The following is a 23,865-nucleotide window of genomic DNA, read 5'->3' as shown; positions in this document are numbered from 1 at the left end:
GACGACTACTGCGATGACGTCAGGACAGAGGGAAGAAAATAACTTCCGAGAGCGTGTTTTTCGAAATAAAACGTCGCTCCCACAGAAAGGCACAAACATACAGAAATGAGGACCAGAAATACCACGAATATTAAATAATAGTTTGGTTTGGAAATACAATATTATAAAGTAGCCAACAATCATAGAAACAAACTGAATCAGGAATCAATGGGAAGAATAACGTGAGACTTCCGGTCACAACTTTCAAAATACATACTCCATACTGGCGAAGAAACGGTTCTTTCTTTGAATAAGTGGAAAAATAACGACTATGCAGAAGCTGTAGCCTGTTACATTGAGTGAAGTTCAGTGTCAGTATGCTGTGGCTGAGAGGTAATGTCTTGCATCTGGCACCAAAGCAGCATTAAAAGAAACGGTTTTAATTATCACCATATCGCTATTTCTTTTTTATCAATCCAGCTTCACGACAAGTCATGAACACAAGTGATCTTTATTTGAACAATTTCTTTATCATTTGAAATACATCCAGTGTTCATACATTGATATACTACAGGCCACTTATACATGGACATGTGCATGACGACATATGGCGTTGAAATGTTTCCAGTATTACATTGAAGGTTCTTTGGAAATTAAGGCACTGCAGCATTGCACCTCCTCCTAATTAATTTCCTTACGTGTATTATTGTGTTATTGCATACACCACACGAGTAAGTAGGTTATATTATTGTACTTTTACACTATGATACGTTTCTAATCATTATATCAATGGAATTAAAATATTGCGCTTTGTAATCATAGCACCAAAATCGAAATACTCACGGGTAAAAGTGGCTGTTAAATATTTGTAAATATTTTGTAAACATAAAGAATGCTGAAGCAGCTTATGTCGCCTATGGCTCCCAAGCCTCCTGTCTGAGCCAATCAATAGTTTTCATCAGATTGGAAATCTGAAGAAAAAAAATAGGTGATGACTGAACGAGAGTCACCCGTGCAGAGAGAGAAAGAGAGAGAGAGAGAGAGAGAGAGAGAGAGAGACTATCAGCCGAGCGAGGACAAACTTGCAAGAAGCAGAGCATGCAGAAAAAGCTCTGCAAGACAACAGTGCAGCTGCTCGACGCGTTTTGAAGCTACAGAGGCAGCAGAGCTTGTTGCGGATTACAATGATTGCCACAACTCAACAAAACATGACCACGGAGCCGGTATGTGTGTGTTTTGTTAAATGTTTTATCTATCCCTACTTAGTTTTTCCTCCGATTCAGACCAGTGTGTGTGCGTGCGTACGTACGTGCGTGCGCGTGTATATGTGTGTAATCTCTGATGTGCAGTGGGGAATTCCTCATGTCTACCCACAATACGATGATTATCAATTAGTGTTTTAGTCATTTCGCCCACAGACTTTCCCGTGAATATTCATCACCTGCACAGCCTTGACTCTGTGCACTGCGGTGCAGGCTGATGTGGTAACTCGACGTCTACAGCCTCGCACTCTTATTGTCCCTCTGTCCCATGGAGACTTTTATATCATGATATCTGCATCAGTATTTTTTTTCCAGTATAATAATCACATATTTGTCCCAGCAGAAACATGTCCCCTCCAGCCTGGATGTGCACAGTGACAACGGCTCAAACCTACAGCCTGCACTGTGTGATTGATTATCCCTCTGCTGTGTAGGTGTATTGTCATTGAAAAAAGACTATTAGCCAATACATCCACTGTTTGTGTTTTTGCTCACACTATTAATACTCATGGATTATGCCAAATGATGACTGTAATGAAATATCTATAATGTAAATTTTTCTTTAATGCAGCTCTCCCATTTAATTGTAAATAACACGCTCACCTGCTCCAATGGGACCATGGTTTATTTAATCAACGTCACACTTTGCTTTTAATTGGATTTGCATGATTTACGTAGTAGCTACTCTAAAATGCAGCTTTGAATCAAACTTTCCTGTGCTGCATCAGCCACTGTCCACAAATCAGCCACTGCCGTTTCTCTAAAGTGCATGTGCAACAATTTAAAACCTTGCTCAGTGAGCTCTCCTAAATATAAAATCTCAACAAACTGTCATCCTTCTTGGGAAAGATGTTCAATCATGAGCTGATTAGTGCACAGCTGCCCTGTTGGAGAAAGCGCGTGTGAGAGACGATGGAGCAGTTAAATGATGTCTAATTGGTATGCAATATGAGCATAGTGGTGTTTGACATGAAGTGTCGCACTAACCTTAAGTTTATTCTACTCGTGGTGAAGGGTCCGTGTGATAATACTGCAGCATTATTGTCTCCTTGAAAGGGGGCCACACAAGGCTGCGGGGGCTTATAAACAATCCATTATCTGCAAATGTCGCAACATTTCATGTCACAGTCTCTAATCAATGTTCTTTACACTATGAAGTATTCAATGAGGCTAAGCTGGGTTACGATTGTCGCTCTCCGTTTATGAGAAGGTGCAATGATTTATGGCATAATTTGGGTTGCTACTTGTGTCATACATCTGTGTGTCACAGTATTAGACGCTCCATGGTACAGCAAAGAGCGTCAACATAAATGACTCTTGTCACCACTCTGTCAAATATGAAAGCCACATCAAAAGTTCCGTGCCAGGAATACATAATGCACTGGTTCAGTTAATCCCTGAAAAGAAATGTATACTAATAATTTAATTAGTTGTTTTTCAAAGTCAATATTGTTTTAGCATTCATCCTCAGCACTGATGATGTAACAATACGATCAAGTGTACTATTTTAGTGTATAATGAGCATATTATAAACCTATTCATTATTATTAAAGTATTTCTAAAGAGTCTCAGCCGAGTGACAAATGCCGTATCGTTCTCGTGTCACTGAAACACTACATCATGTCAACTGAAGCTCTTCCACATGGATTTTTACTGATGCTGCTGGTTTATTAAAGGCAGGAAATCAGTCCCTGGACATTGAGGAAAAGCTCCCTCATACATACTCATACCCTTTTGTACAGTCATTTTCTTATGCATGATGGAGAGCATAAAAAGAGTAAGACAGCGCGGCCTTGCAGCGCTAGAGGCGAAAGCAGCAGGTCTTTCATTTCACAAAGGCTTGTGCTGCATTGTCTGGCAATAGTCTCGAGGGCAAAACATCTGCCCAGTTAGTCTCATCTGGTGTCTATACCACCCACTTTTTATTTTTTAATAAACACAAAGGGAGAAGTAGTGGCACAGTGAGTGGCAAGCACAGAAATGTGTCTGGATGTGATGAAAGAAAACCCACATATGAATCGATATTGAGCTGTAGTATCTCATTACTTCAGCAGATTGGTTAGCATTTATCCCGACCACAGGAAAATTACAGCCTGCTCGAACGATGACCTTTATTTTAAATGAATCTGAGCAATATTGATGTAGTAATGCATACATGGGTTACTTGCTAAATTACAGCTTTCCCTTGTGAGCAATTACCGTGTATCGTTAAAGTAAGGAGCATATCGTTTATATTGAAGTGCTGTATGTGTCTGCCAATAGATCTCCCCCTTTTTTATGGTGGTGGATATACCATTGATGCGTCTGCCAAAGTCATGAAAGTAATAAACATATTTGCCTGATGTTAAAGGGGGCTTTAGAGGTATGCAAATCCAAAACCAGAAGCCCCAAACAGCCTGCAATGGTTCCCTCGTTCCTCTGCTTATGATTTATTGTCGGATTCTTCATGCCTCATAGACACGGAAGATGGCGTTAGGATCTCTCCAGAGCCTAATTTATGAATTATCAGCACTGCCTTGATTCTGCACAGCCTAGTTGTGTTGCTCGATGTGCAGATTGAGAAATTGAATTGTGTTTAAGTGTGGCTTGCTTTTTTTTCTTAATCAATAAAGTTGAAATTGTTTGATTTTGTGTGTGCTGTGAGAAGAAGAAGGCAGTTATCTTGCCAGTAATCTGTTTGTGTGCTCTTCAATTTACACTTCCAGTCCAATAATTGTGATACTCAAGTTGAAATGATAGAACGGTCAGAATACGTCTGTGTGTTCCACATGGAGGTGTCACACCTGGCAAGAACCAGTGTTCAACAGAGGGGGTCTTCCTAGAAGTCTCCTTTATGACTGTATTCCCACTATTAATTGCTTCCCTCTGGACCGTATACCACTGTCCACCTTATTGATTCTCTCATTTGGTTGAGTTAAAATCCCTGTGCTCCACTGGCAAACAGAAGAGCTTTCTCTTCCCTAATGCAGTTCTGTATGGTTTGCCAAAAAATTATTTCAAAGGGATTCCTTTAGAAGATTTATCTGTAAACAATACCTTTCAACTGACACCCATTCAAGGCATATACTCCAACTCCTGAGGGGTTTCAGAGGCTGAATAAATTAAATGGTTCACTTAGATTCATATTTGATCTCGCTCCGAAGAAAACCTGATTGGCAGAAGCCCACCGTTCACACAGCCCAGCTCGTCATCTATTCACCTGTGCCTGCAGTTTGTGCTGCACTAGATTCCCTCATGCATTGGGATCAGCGACCAGTCAGCACCGCCAGCTTCGACAATGTTCATTCTGGGAATTCTGCTCGGCACATCTCAACCACATTTACAAGTGTGACAAAACTCCTTATTCGCCCAAACGTAGGATTCTCCCAGGTCTGTTACAACGACAGTGTGACCTTAATTGGAATGATGGTCTAATGTCTGGGCTCAGGGGAGTGATAGGAGCTGGGCATCCCATTAGGAGGATGTTTCCGTTCTCGCGTTGCTCACAGTAATTAGACGGAGGGATTTAAAATGTCCCTTTCTACTATGAGATCCTGGAATATAATTATTTATATGTTTTATGTAACCAAGAGACCTAGCCATTGCTATTCATGGTTTGCAATTTTACGCAACATACACCTAGTTTGTTAAGAGACATTCAGCTCTCAATTCTTTTCATGTCGAATCGTTCAGTCAAACAGAAAGTACAGATACAGTATGAGTCAGAGTTGACTGCTCCCGAAGCCTTCATAGACTGCTGTAGGTTTCTTTATTTGATGGGAGGATAATGGTGGAGAGATGCAGTAGAACGAGATAAAACTAAGTGTTAGAAAGAAAGACCAGTATAGATACTGAGGCCCTGAAGGTTCAAACAATATTTAAAAGTTATTCCTGCAGGTGTAACTTGTAGTGGTTCTAATTTGAATATGTTATAATACTGCAGCTAAGGAGATCTATTAAAGATGAGACCTTGGCAGGAGTTCTCTGCTGGCAAACCACTCGCGATAGAACAGACCTTGTTTGTCTTACATTCATCTTGGGTATAAAATAAAACTCCTTCCTTATAATAAGAGAGAGACAAATTCTCAAAACGGTTTAAAAAAAATAAAATAATAACATTGTGAATGGAGGATTTTTAATAAATGGCACATGTAGGCATAAAGACAGGAGAAACCTCTCTGTTTCTGGTTAAACTGTATTGATCCTTACTCATCAGTTCCTGCTGAATTCACCATGTTTCACTTTTCTGAAATGGATTTTTAAGACATTTTTATGTGAGCGCATTCTCACTCTTCAGCACTTTAATACAGTAGGTGTCAGTGGCTTTAAGTCCGATGGTCAATGGGGGTAAAGAAGTGTATGTTTGTGGAGAAGATATGTTAGATCTGGCCAATATAACTGAGTCAGGGACAGCTGGTGTCACCCGGGGAGCACGGAGAAGCAGCAATCTGTTGACCAGCAAGCCAAAATGCCTTCCTCCATCAGCTGCCCTCCTCCCTCATGCCTGGAGGAAGGTGATCTGGACAGGCAAGGCAGTGAGGGTTAAGCTAAAAGTTGGGGCAGCCATAATGAGGAGTGAAATGTGTAGCTGCTGTGTAATTGAACCCTCACACTTGGTGGCTCCAGCAGTGCCAGCCACTCTTTATGAGGGAGTGAAGTCCAGTTTGGGAACAGCATGCAATTGTGTTTAAATGTAACTGATACTGATGCCGGCTCCTTCCATCAGCTCTCCCTGATCACATACTCAGGATATACACAGACTTGAAGAATCATTTTATCTCTTGATAACTGAAGCTTTGTCTCTAATTTATTGTATAGTTATATAGTCCCAACTACTTCTCCTCATTTTCATTGCCACGTTAACAACTTCATCCACTGCTGTTGAATAAATTCTGATCCACTGAAGCAAATGAAATAAGTAGCAGCTTTTCCTATAAAAAGCACTCAGGCAACACATATATCATTATTACTTCCACCTCCCTCTTTTCTTTTTCTTTTTTTTTTTTGCAAAACCACATGGCCCATCAGTCATGTATCAAGTGAAATGAGCGATGATAAAGAAAAATGTAAGTGCGGCCAAAATTGCTGCCCCAATCAAAGTCTGATCTGTCAAATATGCCACAATTGTATGCATTTCTCATTCGGAAAATGTGTGTAATTCAGCGAAGACTGGTCTCATTCCCCGCTATGGGGCTCGCTGTATTGATCTGCCTGTCGGGGAGAGCGTGGAGATGAAGCAGCACTAATGTCCTCCTCCACATGCTGTGCTTGCATTCATCACTGTGTTTGTGTGCGTTCTTTTCATATCAGGACCTGGGGAGTTCAGATGGTCCCCACGGACCTGGAGAAGGGCATAGGAATAGCCATCGTGGTGATCCTGGCTGTTATGTCTCTGGTCATTCTCTCTGTCATCCTCCTCACACCCGGTAAGAAGAGCTGTTTGGAGGAGAAAAGGCAGCAAAGCAGAGATGTGTTAAAATGTAGGGAATTAAAGGGATAGCGTGATATTTTGGGAAATGTGTTCTCTGGCAGAGAGTTATATGAGAAGATCGATACAACTAACACCTCTAAAGCTCTCAAATTAAAATATTATATCTTGTTTATTTTATCTGTTTCAAAATGTAAATTCCCCCTTTTTTTAGTTCCATACATAGACTGTATATCACTTGGAAGTAGAGCTGCTTGCCATATATGTTATATTGAGGGCTGTATGTGTCTGCTAATAGATCTCACCATTTATGGTGGTGGTTATTTTATTGATGCGTCTTCCAATGTCATGTAAGTAATAAACACCATTGCCTGATGTGGATTTGCATAGAGTTGTGCAAATCCACAACCACAAGTCCCCAAACCGCCTTGCAATGGACCAGAGGATTCATATTTCTTTATTGTTGGACAGAACCAGGGTAGCTGCTTCCCTCTGCTTCCAGTCTTTATGACTTATACTGCCTGTAGCTTTATATTGAATGCACAATTAAACCTGTGAGAGGGGTATCCATCTTGCGATCTAACTCTCCAATTAGTAGCCAGAAAGCAAATAATAATAATAACCATTCCCAAAATGGTGAACTAGCGGTTATGTGGGCAAGCATTTAACAAATGTTTCATACATAAAAACAGACATTAAAGGATGACACATATTTAGAGCATTAGTATTGCAGCAAACAACTATTTGCATGTAAAGATATAGTGGAGTCATGTCTACCTGGAGTAGAAAAGGAACTTGAAAAGGAACAACACACACTCCCTCTGTGTGTGTTGTTATATATATATATATATATATATATATATATATATATATATATATATATATATATTGTGTATATTTGAGAGGCAATAGAAATGCTCCCAATCTCATCTCTTTAAAAATGAAGTGCCTTGGGAGGTGACCTTTGTTGCATGTCAAACCCCTTTCTCCCCATGCTTCCAGTCTTCTCTGAAATGTGTCAAATAAAGGCAAAAATGTGAAAAACCGAAGCAGATATATAGTCCAGGCTCCAACACGATGTGGCTTTGCTTTACTGTAAACACGACATACTTTTTGATGAACTAATTAACTCTTGTCTTTTTTTCTCTGAAGATGAATCTCACTTATTACTCCATTCCCATCTCACAATGGAGGATCTGGAGAGTGAAGAGTTCAAAATTCACGACCCCTGTGTGGCATGGTTGAACGGTAAGCATCCCTGTTCCGTCTTGTAAATTACTCCCGACTGAGAAAGTGCTCATGCTGTTTTAATACCACTTTATCGATCTCACCTGAAACTGAGCTCCTGGTTGGCAGACCAAGCAGCTGTTTCTGCCTCTGTGGATTTAAGCCATCACTGTAATAACACAAGATCCTCTTCCCTGAACTGTCTTAACCCTGTCAGAAAATGAAGTGGCTCTCCGCACTAGAGAAGGACACGTCCTGTCGTTTAGCCTCACCAGCAACCTCACCTCGACTCTGGTGGACAACAGCTCTGTGGTGAGTTACAGCAACACAGCTATTGAGGACAGGGGACAGATTTCAGTATTGATTGGCTTATATCCAGAGACAGCTGGACAAATCGACTGGCCAATAGAGCGTCCTGAACGAGAGAGAGAAGCTGTGCCACTTTTCCACATCCCACACTTTTAAGACAAAAAAAGAATTGGCAGAGTGACGGTATCAGCTCATTTCCCCCCAAATGTGGCTGCTCTGTGAGCCCTCTCAACATGTGGCTTCAAAGAGAATTTCCCAAGCAAGGGCATCATTTTGAACACCGCCTCTGCACAACACTGACAGCCTTATATGGGTCATCGCCGAGGAGCTAAAAGCAGGGTTGTGTTGTCAGGTTGAGAAGAAGTCTCTCTTCGGTGCTATGACGGGATTTGTTATCTCTGCTGCTCTTACTAATTCTAGGAAAATATCTATTCCTATATGAATACGAAGATGCACATGGCATTTCCTTAAATAAATGAATGGCTGACACCATTTTAGTTATATATGGTGTCAAACATTGACATTAGAATTCATAGTAATTAATTAAACTTTTTTAGGTAACACTTTTTAGAGCAGAAAAATACAAATATTTTTGAGAATGAAGTTTAGCCTTTAGTTTGAGCATTTATTTGATATCATTTACCCATTTAATGTAAACATTTTGGAGCACATTTATTTGGAGCACAGTGTTTTATTTACATACAATATTGGTGATTACCATAGAGTCATTTCCCTATTCCCTATTTAAAATGGCTTCTCATTGTCACAAACCATTTGCCTGATAAAGGTCTTGCACTGAAAAGCCAACAATAATTGTACAAGTTAGACAGCGTGCAGGAGTTTGTTTGCAACTTTAGAAAGCACATTTTAAAACCAGGGAGATAAAGTGCTTCACAGTTACATAAAAAGATGGTGAAAAGTATCAAAAATGACAAAAGAATGAGAATAAATGAAGGCAAGGAAGCTTTGAAAATGTGATATTAGAACGCAGAGGTCCTGGCTTAAACAAGAATACAGTAGTCAAGACATGATGAAACTGAATAATGGATGATTTGTTCAAGCTGGTAGAAGGATAATCAGCGGTGTCGTTTGTTTCTTAATTGAAAATAACAGGACGATAGAACCGACCTGAAACTGGGAATCCAAAATGACCCCAACTTTGAGTATAAGCCAGGAAACCTAAGTGCTGTTGTAAAATGTCTAACTATGAAAAATATCCAATTATTTTATACCCAGAACCACTTTCTCCACCAGCCCTGTCTTCTAAAAACTATGATCCCATATAATGAATCTTCCTTGTTCGTTTCCAGGGTAACCTATTTCGATGTGGATTTTGGATCCCAATTAAGTTTCAAATGAGTCTCCACAAGTACTTATGTTGCCAAATCCTAACCAGGTATTGTTGATGCAGGTTCTTTTTTTTCAATTTAGTGGTCATTTCAAGGCAATATATAATCTTTTTTAAGACCTAACCAATTAGTTTTGTTGCCTCAACCTACGAAAGTATTTTTTTGCAAGGGAATGTCCTTTTGAAGGAGACAGGGTTATCTCCATAGGAAAACAAAGGGAATTTGCTGATGATGTATTGTCTAATCTTTCAACAGGACCTGACTACTACTAAATTTCAAGTGTCTGCAGACAAGACGTCTGTCCTCTTGACGTATAACATTCGACCGGTAAGTTTTTCTCCGAATGCCAAGTTGACTCAGAGTTATTCCAGAATAAGCTCCATCAAGCTCTTTCCCTTCAGAAGACATCCAGGGTCATACATTATTCCCCTAATAGTAAAGACTGTTACCACTCACACGACGCAACCTTCATCAGAGCCCTGAAGAAACAACAGAGATAAGGAGCAAGAACATGAAGGAGGTTGTGTGTGTGTGTGTGTGTGTGTGTGTGTGTGTGTGTGTGTGTGTGTGTGTGTGTGTGTGTGTGCGTGCGTGTGCGTGTGCGTGTGTGCGCGCGCGCGCATGTGTGCAGGTTCTTCTACTGCAGCACTCGTCAGCTCCATAACATGCCCCGCCACATGACTGGGATAACATATGGAGAGTTGAATATTTAAATGGGCTGATGGTGGAAGATGCAGGGGGTTGAGGAAAGCTTATAGAGTGAGTGATCCGTGTGATAGCGGGGGGAAGGGGGGAAGGGGAGATCAAGGAGATGGAGGGGTAACGTTGGAGCTGCAGTAATGAAATCGCCCCGCTAGTTTGGTGCGGAATTTTAATGAGAAGCTGACAAGAATCACAATCACAGGTGGTTTTGGGTAAGCGTCGGGGTCGACACAAAGCAGATCCTTTTGCTCCCTTTATTTTAACACCACATAGATCAGTTCCTTCTGCCGCCTCCCTCTGCAAATACCCGCACCATTATTAAATAGTTGGTTATTCCTTTAAAGGGCATGCAAGTCGTGTTATTTGCAATTAATCAGCGACAGAGGGAAGCAGAATTAGAATGAAATGAAACCCCTCAGCACATTTTCCCCCACATTTTTATTAAAAATCAGAAATCAGATTTTGCTGCTCTCTCCCACTCTCATTTGTTTAGTCACTTCTTTTCTGGGTAGAGGGGGGGAGATCCTGTTGCGGTGTTACAGTATTCGTCTAAACACAGTGTATCCATTCTAACTGCATTATTCAGTGATTAACATACATTCAATCACTTTTCAGATATCTCTGGAGAGAAAGGGCTCAGATCGTTGTCCAATCTGTGGATTGCTTTAGATTTATACCATTAGCATACTTTCTTTGATGTCAGCAGGAATTGTCTACTCTCATCTGTATGCTCGGTGTGTATTCACACAGGCAGTGGGCCCGCCACATGGAGTCATTTCAAAATGGATATGTATGCGTTAGCATGGTTGGCCTTTTGTGTGCATGGGGGCTATTCCTCCATTCTCCTCGTCTTTCAAGTACCATTCTTCTCTCTTCGCTCCTTCTTCCTCACTCTCTGCCACTTTATTTCTGTCCATATCTGGAGGGGATTTGTGCTGACTGAAGCAGTTTGAGCCAGGCACCAGCTTCGCTGTTTGAAAGAGGAACGGCAAGCTGCTGAGAGTGACAGAGAACGAGAGAGAAAAACAGAGAGAGAGATGGGGGAAGCCACTTGTGAAGAAGGGAGTTGAGCAGAAAGATATGCACCATTTCCCCTCAAATGCACTGCCCAGTTAAAATCAATCAGAAGGGTTATCAAAGAATGACAGAGATGCTAAAAGGAGAAAGCTGCAGTAAAGAGAAATGGATGAGCAGGCTCTGGGTACAGTTAAAAGGCTTCTCTGGATTCTGTGTTAGCTCTGGAGGCTTTAGGGAGGGCTGTGTGCCTGGTGGGTGAAAATAAATGGATTTTGATAAGAGGGTGTACATGGAAGTGAGTTAGGGATTTGGCCATAGGAACAAGAGCGAGCAGATCACTTGTACTCATGAAAATGTCTTTCCTCAAAGCCTGTTTGAATTAAACGGGTCCCACATATTTCTTATCAAAGAGGGATGCGAGATCAATCTCGGATTGCTGAGCGGAGGCAAACGGACCAGCACCTGCCAAGACAAAGCAGTTTAGGGACAAGATGCCAACGGAGTCGTGTCTACACTCTGCAGCATACGCTGATGGGTGCGGGTATCAAAGGCAATGCATAGTGAGGCTGCTAAGAAACGCTTGTGAGGCAGGAACAATGTTGAGAGGGAAGGGTGCTATTGGGTTTAGTATTGTGTATCATTTAGGGTACAATATATAATATCGCTGTGCTCCTGCAAAATGTGTTGTAATACCTATAAGTTTCCTTTAACACGTGTTTATTAACAAGCTATTTTATGAGTGTTTAATTTGTGTTTTATGCACCCACCCCCATTTTTTAGACATGGATTGGTTAGGGGCGGTAGTAAAGTGTGTGTGTGGGGGGTGGGGGGGGTGGGGGTGTGGGGGGGGGATTTATGATATGTTACAGACAGCCACATTATAATTCACTCTTCCTCTCTTAGACAGATAGATGCTCTCACTGTCTCTCTGTTTATCACACTGACACACAAACAATAAACACAATAAAGTAAAACCTCTGTCACCAGCCCCATGATGTTAAATCATGAGCAGAAGCTCTGGGTTAATTTACAAATCATGAACAGCTGATTGAACACGGTGCACATGGGGATGCCGCCCCCCGTGGTCTCGAGTGATGCTCCCTGTAAGGACCAAGATCAGTCCTTTCCTCCCTTCCTGCCCTTGTTTCTTTCTCTCTATTTTCCTCCCTCCCCTTTTCCCATAGTGTTGGACCAATTCAACCCTTCCTCTTTCTGCCATTGCAGTTATTCTTGGTGCTAAGACATGCTCAGACTTTACGCCGCAATCAGATTTCAATTACTAGATAGCCTTTAGAATTTCTTTCTTTCTTTATCACTGCGTCTTTCCATCCATGCATTTTCTAACAATAGACAAACAACACAGGGAAAAAAATCCAATTTCACCGCTAAATGTGCTGTATAGAGGATGTGACATTTAATTTCTTCGGGTCCTGGTTATTCGGAAGGGTCAGGCTTTTAGAGGCCAGTGTACAAATAGCCTGTTTCCAAACCCTTTCATGAGAGGAAAAAAAAGAATAACACAAATCAATATATTACAGATAATTCATCAGGTAATGCTGTAGTCAATTGCGGTTAACACAAACACACACACACACATGGACACATTCATTGATTCAGGGCCTTTTGTCTTCTTTAGCGTGTTAATTGAATTATTAGCTGCTGATGCCTGTGACAGGGTTGCCAGCCACAATGGATCTCAGTGGGAAAGATATTAGCTGTAACAATACTATTTAATAATAATGTCTGTCTTAGTTTCTGTAATGGGAACCCCACCTACATAAAGAGTTCCTCTATATTATTCCCACTGTGTTTTCTATCAATATGTGTGAACATGAGCTCCTCTCTCAAAGCCATAAATCAGAGAAGTAAGTTTCACATTGCTAAGTCATTGAGTGTTAAGTCTGTGGCTGCCCCAAAGACAATTATTGGGAAATTTTATGCAACCACAGAATGTTTGTTTTCTTTTTTTAACCCAAACAAACTTTGTTCTATTTTAGTGTTTCAGTTCTGAAACAGAAAATGTGTCCATAAACTTGGAAGATTCACCTGAATGCTCTCATGCTGCCTTTTAAATGGGGTCATGTTTACCGTGTTCACAAGAACGCCTCTTGTGTACATTTTCTGAAAACTCTTGAGCTCTCGAGGTTTGACATGCTGGTGGTATCATAAATGGCATAATCATTTTTTTTCACTATTCCTTTGTATTTCCTGCCCTATCTTTCACGCTTTCTATCTTTCTTAATTTTTAGCCTTGGTAATATTGCCACACTTGCAGATACTTTGTTTCTACTGCTCAGAATAGCATTAATCTGTTATTAAATTAATTCAAACAATTAATACAATAATTTAGGGTTTCTAAATTGTGTAGCATATTGTTGCTGCCCTTTTAAAAAGCAATAAGCCACAGGAAACAAAGATATCTTCCTGTTGCTTATTGTTTCATTTTTTAAAGATGGGCCTCGGCAGGGCCCTCCCTAACCTCATTTGTATTTAACTTTCTTTATACATGTGTATGAGCATGTGTGAGCACTAAAATACATGTGTGTTGTCATCTAAGTGCGGCACACCTGTGTGCATGATATCCTCTACCTCTTTCAGGTGTTCTCTAGGTCCTTCACAGCCTCCTATGCTATCTACAATGTGGCTAATGGGTAGGTGGAATCATGAATGCTAATGCATGGGCTGCACTGGGCATGAGCATCACCAATGCAAGCAGACCTGCGGATTGAAAAAACGTCCCCCAGAGTGTGTCTCATCGAATCAGAGCCTCATGTTTCTGTCAGACATGCATTCATTCTTGAGTGGTCTTTCCAGGTTCCATATCCCAACGTAAGGTTTGTACTGTACTTCAGATTTTACTGCCTGAGATTCATAATCAGCATTATATCAGTGGAAAAACTCAGTGGTAGCTGTGGATGATCCCTGGAGCTTCTGAGGAATGGTTCTGATAAAGGAATCCAGGAGGACCTGCAGTATTGTTCATTGCCTGAGTATGTCTTGGAGGAAAATATTTGCCTGTCCTTTGGAAGAAAATAAGTGCAGCTCGGAATATGTAACAAGAAATGTTGCACTCTTGCATGTAGCAACTCCATTCTCTGTTTTGTTTTTCCCTGTCTGCATCTTGCTCCTTTGTCCTCACAGTGCAGTGTCTCTCTCAAGCAAAGCTCAAGGCCAGGGCATGGATGGACCTGAGAGGGCTGTAAACAGGACACTCAACTCTAACGGAGGGCTTATGTCTGAGTATTTGTGTGTGTTCCAGGGATCTGCTGGAGCTTAATCCTCCGGAGAGGGAGAAGGCAGTGCTACAATACGCTTCCTGGGGGCCTCAGGGGAGCCAGCTGGTAAGCCAGGGGCTCTCTCATTTACCTGATCAATGTGCTGTCTGCGTCATCTAAATCAGCTACACTGGTATCATGTCTCTGTCATTATGAGATGAACTCCATCTCAGGGGTTATTGCAGAGACTGTGTTGCTATAATTGAGTTGTTTTACACTCATAATATCATTAATCTACCTTCCCTGTAATGTAATTGGCTTTTTGCTGCTACGTCTGCAGCATATTAACTGGCAAGTTAAGATGTATTGGCTCTCACTTGTGCTGGCCAATGATTCATTCACTCTTGGAGGGCGTCCGACCGATTCTGGCAGCCAGCTATGAAGCCTTCAGCCGTACATTCTTTGATAATGGATTTGCCCGGTCTGTCTGTGCCACTCATGTCAGGCCTATGTGTTTGACGGAGATATCTACTACAAGCCGAGTGCGACCAGCAAAGCCCTGCGTCTCACGATCGCTGACCTGGAGCAGAATGTGGTGAACGGGCTTTCTGACTGGACTTATGAAGGTTGGATGTATTCCAGCACTTAAACTACAGAGTGAAACATCTGCAAAACCAAGCTGATAATAATGATTCTGAACAGCAGCTGTATGCTTTGAGTCTGATACAACAACATACGCTGTCTTTTAAAACAGAGGAAGTGCTTTTGACATATGTTGCCCACTGGTGGTCTATGGACGGGGCCCGGCTGGCGTACCTCACCATCAACAACTCTGCCACACCTGTGATGGAAATACCTCACTTCTTAGGTGGTCTCTACCCCTCCAATGTGCTCTTCCCCTACCCAAAGGTAAACATTGATTAAATTACCCTACTTCTAACTTGATTTGTTCTACCTCAGTTAACATTATTGTAAACATGAGTTGATGGTCTAAATCACTAGTTTCAAGTTATGGTCATATTTATTATATGAGTCACTTCTGGTTCCGCAAGATGGCAAAAGGCCAAAATGCTAAATTCAAGGCATCAAAACCATATCCACAAGCCAAACAGTGAAGATATCCACTTTATATAATATACTGTCTATGAGTGTAATATTTGCCATGTTCACTGTGTTAGCATCTTAACATTTGCAAAGTAACACAAAACATAAAGGTCATGCTGAGGCTGGGAATGTCATTAGTTTTGCAGGTATTAAGACAAATTATTACAATTTATCCTGAGAGTAACATGAATATCTGTACCAATTGTCATGGCAGTCCATCTAATAGTGGCTTAAACATTTTACTCAAATCTCCAAGTCAACCTCATAGTGGAGCAAGAGAAAGAAAGACGGGGGTCAACAAGATCACTAGGATTCATTCTGTGGGAATTATTGATACCTGCAGGAAATTTTATTGGCAATTTCTAAAATAAATTGTCAAGAAATTACATTCTTGACCAAAGTGCTTGAGAATGGCCACTTTTCATGGCTAAAAAGACTTGCCTGTGCATACATGTTTTAATTAGTATATTTTATTTTGTATATTTCTTTTGTTGTGCTGACAGGCTGGCTCAAGTATCCCATCAGTCAGTCTGTTTGTGGTGAATCTGTATGGTCCAGCTCACACTCTGGAGATGATGCCTCCTGACTCCCTCAGGGCCAGGTACTACTTATTTCTGAATGTAAGAACTAGAGATGCACTGATAATGACTTAAATTGCTGAATAGGTATCAGCGCGACAGCCCCATCTGGTATCGGATACCATTATTTTAATAAATAACAATAATAACAGAACGTTTATTTTTTACATTTTGTTTTACAAAGTAAAGAAAGCAATGGTTATTAAGTCAGGCCTTACACATACAATGTGGACATCACCTCTCAGATATTATTACTCATGTGTCAACATTTCTCTCCACTGTTTTTCTTTCTTTCAATCTTTTCCACCACTTTCCCCATGTATCATTTTCTGCATCGCCTCTTCGGAGACAGCTACATCTCCATGGTGACTTGGATTAGCAGCACCCGCCTTGCGGTTCGTTGGCTGAATCGTGCCCAGAACCAATCAGTGCTCTGCGTGTGCGAGGCCACCACGGGGGCCTGCTCAGAGGTGAGTGGTCATCAGTCGATCAGCATTAGTAATCCACAAATGGCCTCCGCTGCAATATACGGCTGTATTTGAATTTGTACTTATTTTACACTATCTTGGGAGTTATGATTGATTTCCTTAAGCTCTCAAACATCTACTGGCTGGATTCATATTTAAAGTAATTTGCTGCATGAGAAGAATTCTCAGTGATGTCATGCAGTATTGCTTGTTGCCTTTCATTAAATCCTTGCAGATTTCAGTTACCCATTGCCAATAGTTTATTATTTCTATATTTAATAATTAATGTATATAATAAGCTTTATTTACACAATGCTACTTAGCTGTAGCTTTGTAAACAGGTTGATTGATACATTTCTCTATATTGTGTGATTCTAAATCCAAAGAAGCACAAAATGGCCATGGACATAATGCAAAACAAACGACAGGTATGTATTGCTCATATTTCACGTTTTATTACACCTGTTTACCACGACTATCTGTCTTTTTGACCCAATACCTTTCCTCAACAGGATGTGCCATTATTTTCAGCAGACGGCTCTGTGTTTTATACAATCTTGCCAGCAAAACAGGGGGCTCGAGGAGAGTTTCAACATATCGCTGGTCTTTCAGCACAGGTCAGTTTTGAGGGCAGTTCACTTTTACTTCCTTCAGTCATCCTTAAAAGATTTCTGCAAAAATTGGTCGTTACTATTTCAACAGTAGCCCCATGAAACACTTTGATTGCAGATCTCAGCAGCACAGGCCTATAAAGTCTGGTTTGCTTAAAATAATTTCCTATACTTTTGTTTCCATCCATAATTACTAAAACACCACCTTTATCTCAGGAGTCATTTCATTTATTATTACTGTAATGGCCGTTTTGCTTTTTAGAAGGGCAATTAAAAAGGTTTTGTGCTTTTTTGTTGTTGTTGTTGCCATTTTGTCATTAGTAGACAGATGAAGAGTGTAGTAGCATATGTTACATAGCTGTCGGGTCTCTTGTCACAGAACAGGTGAGAACCCACAAACACACAAAGGTAAAGTCCAAAATCAATGAGATTTATTCCAAGCAAGCGGGGTCAAAAACCAAGGAAGCAATCAGAACAAGGCAAACCAGGCCGGGAGTAGACAGGAATCAGGAAGCCAAAAACAGTGTACAGTAAACAGGATCAGAACCAGAATCAGGTAACAAATGCTTTCACGTGAAAAGATCTAGCAACTAACTATTGGAAGTAGACCTGTATAAATACAACTGTTGCATACAGTGAAATGGGAAGCAGGTGAGCTAGAGGGAGGAACATGTCAAGGCGTGGAACTGGCGTAAAGGGGTAACCAGAGGCTCAGCCTAAAATTACAAGGCAGTTAATGACATAGACAACCAGGTAGAATATTTAACAAATAGTATGGAGAGATCTGAGGGGTTGTGACACCTTTGGGCTCATGCAAATCATTAGTGGCTTTGGCTCAAATCATAAGTTTTCATTAAAACGTTCTGTTCTGTTCCTGAACTCTCACTGTAGCTGTCATTTGGTTTAACGTTATAAACTTTATCTCCCCCGCCCATCCTCTGACACTGTATTGCTGCACCTATTTTTATTCTGTGTATCAGCTGGTTTCCTCATTGCTCTTCATCTCTGTTTCTCTGTGTAACGCAGCCTGCCATCCCCTCCGTCCCTCCTCGCTTCCTGACATCAGGGAGCTGGGACGTCACCTTTCTCTGTGCCCTCGACGAGAAGGCTGGAAAAATGTATGTGATAGTCACAGTGTGTGGAGACGGGTTTACTCACCTTTCACATCTTTAACAGCTTGCAGCTCCTTACTGTGAATAGAAATGGGGTGCTGCAGTAGAATAGTGGCCATCATTAAAGTGATCATCTCTCGCTGTAAGCTGAGAGCAATTTCTAGACATGCCAGCGCCTGAAGATCAACTCCTTTGTTAGGCCAGACACTGGGTGAATGGTCCACATAAGATTGTCTTCTTAAAAATAACTCAAAGTGCAATTTTAACATGTAGCATTGATCTCTGTGAAAAAATGCCCAATTAAATGTCTTTAACCTTCCTCTTGCTTGTGGGAATGCTTTGCCACTGAAGAGACTAAATGATAACTTACATTTGAACTGAGCAGGTTATCCCTTAAATCTGTCTTTATCCTGCTGGGGGCAGAAACCCCTCATGAGCCGACTGACTGGGGCGTGAGCGTCACAGACAATCAAGCAATGTCAATTGAATATCTAGTCAGTTGTTTGCCCACCGGGGTTGATTCTGCTTTTGGCCTCCACACAAGTCTTTCTGTCTCACAGTACTCTACTTACAATGAGCTGGATAGTTGACATATGATGATTTTATGCACATTCACTTCACTTTTGATTTTAAGTGTGATTTAACATGCCAAAGTATGTAAATCTGTGTGTTCTTGTCATGAATAATTGATATCCAGAATATGCCCAACGGTGATCAGTGTTGATGTAACTTGCTGTGTCTGTGGTTTGTTTTTCTCATCATCAGCTATTTCCTGAGTGCAGAGGAATCCAGACAAAGCAGACACCTTTATAGGTAAACATGTTTCCCTCTGAAACGTCAGTACAGATTCACTTCAAAGCTATTTAAAAAGACACATTATTGACATTACCCTTAAGATAAGATAAGATAAGATAAGATAATCCTTTATTAGTCCCTCAGTGGGGAAATTACAGGATTACGGCAGCATTGCTCACAGTAATAAGTAAAAAACAAGTAGTATAATAAACAGTAAACAGAAATAAGATAAAAGAGTAAAAACAAGAAGAATATTATATATACAGACGGAGTAGAAATAGAATAAAGTGTATAATATATTAAAAGTACTTAAACGTATTAGTATTGCACCAGTGGGTGGGCTAAAGTGCTGTTCAGTGCGAAGTCCAAAGTGTTCGAAGTGTTTGTGCCCTTCGAAAGAAGCTATGCTAGCATGTCTTGTTATTAACATTGAACTAGAGTCTCCAGCCAAAAGACAGTGGTGCTTTGAGCTTAATGCTAACACCAGCAGGCTAACATGCTCACATGCTGATGTAACCGGTATAATATTGACCATGTTCATCAATTTGCGTGTTAGCGTTTGATAATTAGCACTAAACACAATGTATTACTGATGCTGATGGCAATTTCATCAGTTTAGCAGGTATTTGGTTATAAATACGATATGAGAAACTGCACATGTGTTGATATGTGAATCTTTATTCTTGTGAGCTGTACATGCTTGAGGCCAAGAGCTCTCTTGACACATTCATAAAAGAAAGAATCCCTCTCAGTGGACTAGGACCATCTGTGCTGAAACTTAAGACACACTTTTCTCTCAGCTTCTTATCTTTTTATTAGATCACATAGCTTTGGGCTTCAGGAGATGGCACGGCATTATGTAGGAAGGCTTGTTTCAACTTGGCCTATATGATTAATCTTGTATGAAATGTGTAAGCAGCAGAGTGGAGAGGGTCATTGTGAGACTCGATACAGAGCAACCTGTATAACCGCTCTTATTTCTAGTCCTATAAGCATTTGTTTCTTAAAAGTCAACTGCTTAGTTAGTCTCAGGACACTTGACACATTTTCTCAATGCATTTGCAAACAATTGACCCTCTCCCGGCACTAATCAAACCACTTCCGAATGTCCTATTCCTCTGTGTGGTCAATAACCCATTTTCTCTTGTGTCCAAGTGTGGACCTGGATGGAGTGTTTCAGCGCCGGTGCATCTCCTGTACTCTAATGGATGGATGTCGCTTCTTTAAAGCTGAATTCAGCCCCAATCAAACCCACTTCATCCTCTATTGTCTAGGTAACTGAGAAACACAAAAGCAAGGAGGATGCTTTCAAGCTTCACGCTGCTCAGACAGTTGGTTTTAGAATTTCTTTCTTTTGAAAAATCCCCCAGGCCCAGGAATACCCAAAGTGACGGTTCACAATACAAAGGACCCCTCCAGTAAGTGCTACATCTGCTTGTCTCACTTATTGTATAATGACACACACACACAAGGCTTGTCTGCAGTTTCCTGCTGCAGCCTGCAGAGGAAGCTGTATTCAAGCACACCCAAATGTAGACTCTTTAATCCCAGGCTTGTGAACACTGCCATCTGTCTGTAGCTCTCAGTTAGAGCTGTCTGCGTGGAGATCATTTGGGCCTCAACCTGGCGGCGTAGTGCGTCTGTTTTGATATTTAGTATTAATTATCTGACGCACTGGTGTTTAATCTCCTGTAGGATACGTCGTCTTGGAGGATAACAGTCCTCTATCTAAAGCTCTGGAGGACAAGAGGCTCCCTGAGACGTTGTTCAGGACACTCCCAGCTGACAACCATGGTACAACAAAGAAAACATTGGCTTTATTTTATATGTGTTGATGTTTAGGATATTAGCCACACAAATACAAGCAATCACAGATCACCTTGAGTGCCCTTCTCAAGCAGTCTGACTATATTTAGCACGGGCTGCAAGTGTCTTAGCCTGTAAGTCCAAATATAGTCCAACCAATCTTTTTTTAAATTTGGTGATTTGGTAATTATTAGTTTGAGTCATCTACTCAATGGCCAATCATTCTCTTATGATCTCGTATGATTTTGCATGTTTTGTTCAGATTAAGGATTAACCTTTTTTTTTTAAATATGTATGTGCTTCAGAGGTTCAGATGTGTCAGGCAGAGGCTCTAAATGTAGCTGCAATCCTAACATGTCTATGGATAGTTTACCTTATTTTCTTTCCTTAGATCTACACCTGAAACTATCTCTACCTCAAGGCTACGAGGCCAACCTGCACCCTCTCCTCGTCATTGTGTGAGCATCACTGTGCAAGTGGCAGTTAAGAGTTATTTCATGTCACCTGTTTTGCAACCTATGATCCCTGGCCTTTCCCCGTACTTGCTGATCCTGTTTGTCTTGTCGCTCAGGGATGGCGTGCCTGGCAGTCAGTCGGTGACAGAGGAATTTTCCCTTGACTGGCCACAGGTTCTCTCCGGCACTCACAATGTGGCCCTGGCCTGGGTGGACGGGAGGAGTGGGGTTGGCCGGGGACAGAAGACCACCACCGTGGATCCACGCAAGCTTGGCTCAGTTAGAGTCAAAGATTATCTGGGAGTTGTAGAGTAAGTTTACTTATGCAAACAAAATAAAGCTATATAATTGACACGTGAGAATATTGCCTGTAAATTGGTTAACTAATAGGATTTAATGATATATCTACAGGCTCTTGATGCAACTGCCTTACATTGACGATCGTCGGATTGTCCTCTATGGCAAGGTTAAAGCTTTTTTTTTATTTTTTAAACTCAATTCTCCTATTGAAGCCCTTTAAGCTCTTGCATGCTTTGTTTGTTTTAGCACTTTTTGGTTTCTCCTTGCAGGCATTTGGCGGATATTTAACTCTCAAGATGCTAGCTGCAACAGATAACGTCTTCCAATGCACGGCCGCTGTGGCACCAATAACTGACTTCAGGCTTTATAGTGAGATCATATCATTAACTATTCAAACATTAAGTCAATGGTAATTGTGATAAAACGGACACAACTTGTGTATTTGAGTACAAGTTGTTCCACTTATTTCAGGTGCTGCATTCTCAGAGAGGTATCTAGGCCTTCCAGCTAAGGAGGAGCATGCTTACTCGGTGGGTGAGGCTGTGGATATATTCTCAGTTACAGGCCTTTTTGCCTCAAAGCCAATGCAGTCTGAACAGTTTCAACAAAAACAGAACATTTAACAACATATAAATGTGTATGAAGGTGGGATTTATTGTAGTGCTGTTGTTAGACTGCATTAGTTTCAGCTAAGTGTATCTAATACTCTTGTATTGTGATGGCATATCTTTTCAGACTGCCTCTTTGCTGGAGGAGGTTAACAAGCTGAAAGATGAGAGATTCCTTATTCTTCATGGAACTGCAGATGGTGAGATGTTGTGACATGTTTTGTTTTAATTCTATTTTCTCACCTCTAATTTCAATGTATGTGTGTATTTGGCCAAAGCGAGGGTACACTTCCAGCACAGCGCAGAGCTCCTGAGCCGACTGGTAAAGGTGGAAGCCAATTACTCCCTGCAGCTGTATCCAGATGAGGGCCACGTTCTAAGGGAGGCACACAGCATCCAGCACTTCCAGCGGACAGTGGTGAATTACCTCCAGTCCTGCTTGAAACACAGCATCCTCCTAGATCCCATAGAGGATGACGAGGAAGAAGATGACTGAGACCAGAGTCCCTTCCCTCCTTCTGGAAGGACTATCTTTGGACTGAATGCCATTGTATGCATTACCTTGGGTCAGATTACCATGCACAAGAGCAAAGAAGTGGGGACCAAACACATCAGATCATCTCCTACAAATTCTGGAAACATTGTTGATGTACTGTATATCTTGTTGCACACAGTTGTGTTTGCTGTCATACTGTATGTTTGAGGCAGTTTGTTTACAAAATGCACTTGATATGGTGTGGACTAGAAGGCTACTGATTCTGCCAAAGGTTTACAAAGATTTTAAAACATGCATGTCATAATGGCTGCATGATGTGGATTAGTTTATATAGCATTTTCTGTGTTTTGCAGATTAACATTTCACCCATCAAGGTTAAAAGTATCAAATATGCCAACAGCCGGGAACACATTGGAAAAAAATTCTTATAACTGGACTATGAGATCATATTCAGATTCATACAGATTCCATTCCATGAAAATGTTTAAATGTACAATACATACAAGATATTTGAATCCTAAACTCTAATATAACATGCAACCTGGCCCTACTGGTCACTTTCCTGGTAAGACTCTCCACAATCTCTAAGATAACATTGTAAAATTATTTTACACAGTTATTTTAGGTGTTTAGCACAATGTATTCCCCATCTTAAGTTATATGACCCATATGGATCATTCTTAATGTGCCAAATTCATTTTGTGAACTTTATCCACTGGTTCTTTTTGCATCACTTGCATTTTGTGATAAAGAATGAGTTTGCAACTGTGACTATTTACAACACAAGCTCTGGTTCAAGGACTATTGCAAGAACGTCTATGTAGGACTGTCTTTTTTTTATTTATTGGGAAGTACAGTATGTTTCTGTTTTGGTACATCTTATGATTTTAAACATTTCTTGTGTATTGCAGAATTAAATTATATCTTTGAACAATTTGTTGAGCCATTACCTTACAGTCCACAAAGGAAGTTGACTGTGGTCTTGATCATGGTAAATTGCATGCAGTGGGTTTTAAAACGAATGCCCTTGAATCTAAACAACTGGCCACTCCTATTTTCCAACAAT

The 23,865-nt window shown here is 40.8% G+C and overlaps 1 protein-coding gene across 1 annotated transcript; it reads left to right on the top strand.

The window, feature by feature from the left end:
• Positions 1 to 1,163: 1,163 nt before the first annotated feature.
• LOC117733536 (inactive dipeptidyl peptidase 10) lies at positions 1,164 to 23,722 on the top strand. Its single transcript, XM_034537275.1, is given in 26 exon segments — positions 1,164 to 1,202; positions 6,531 to 6,566; positions 6,568 to 6,646; positions 7,801 to 7,896; positions 8,093 to 8,187; positions 9,789 to 9,860; positions 13,851 to 13,903; positions 14,512 to 14,593; positions 14,973 to 15,093; positions 15,222 to 15,376; positions 16,075 to 16,171; positions 16,495 to 16,619; positions 17,003 to 17,044; positions 17,129 to 17,233; positions 18,254 to 18,345; positions 19,105 to 19,152; positions 20,290 to 20,408; positions 20,505 to 20,552; positions 20,830 to 20,928; positions 21,332 to 21,398; positions 21,512 to 21,706; positions 21,807 to 21,861; positions 21,965 to 22,064; positions 22,167 to 22,225; positions 22,431 to 22,503; positions 22,582 to 23,722. Coding segments are annotated over 26 exon segments (2,370 nt in total). The 3' UTR covers positions 22,800 to 23,722.
• The last annotated feature ends 143 nt before the right edge of the window (positions 23,723 to 23,865 follow it).

Source organism: Cyclopterus lumpus, chromosome 7 (genome assembly GCF_009769545.1).
Source record: "Cyclopterus lumpus isolate fCycLum1 chromosome 7, fCycLum1.pri, whole genome shotgun sequence".
In the NCBI taxonomy this organism is placed as follows: Eukaryota; Metazoa; Chordata; class Actinopteri; order Perciformes; family Cyclopteridae; genus Cyclopterus; species Cyclopterus lumpus.
The sequence above is the reverse complement of the archived record's forward strand: the minus strand, read 5'-3'. Positions and strand labels throughout refer to the sequence as shown.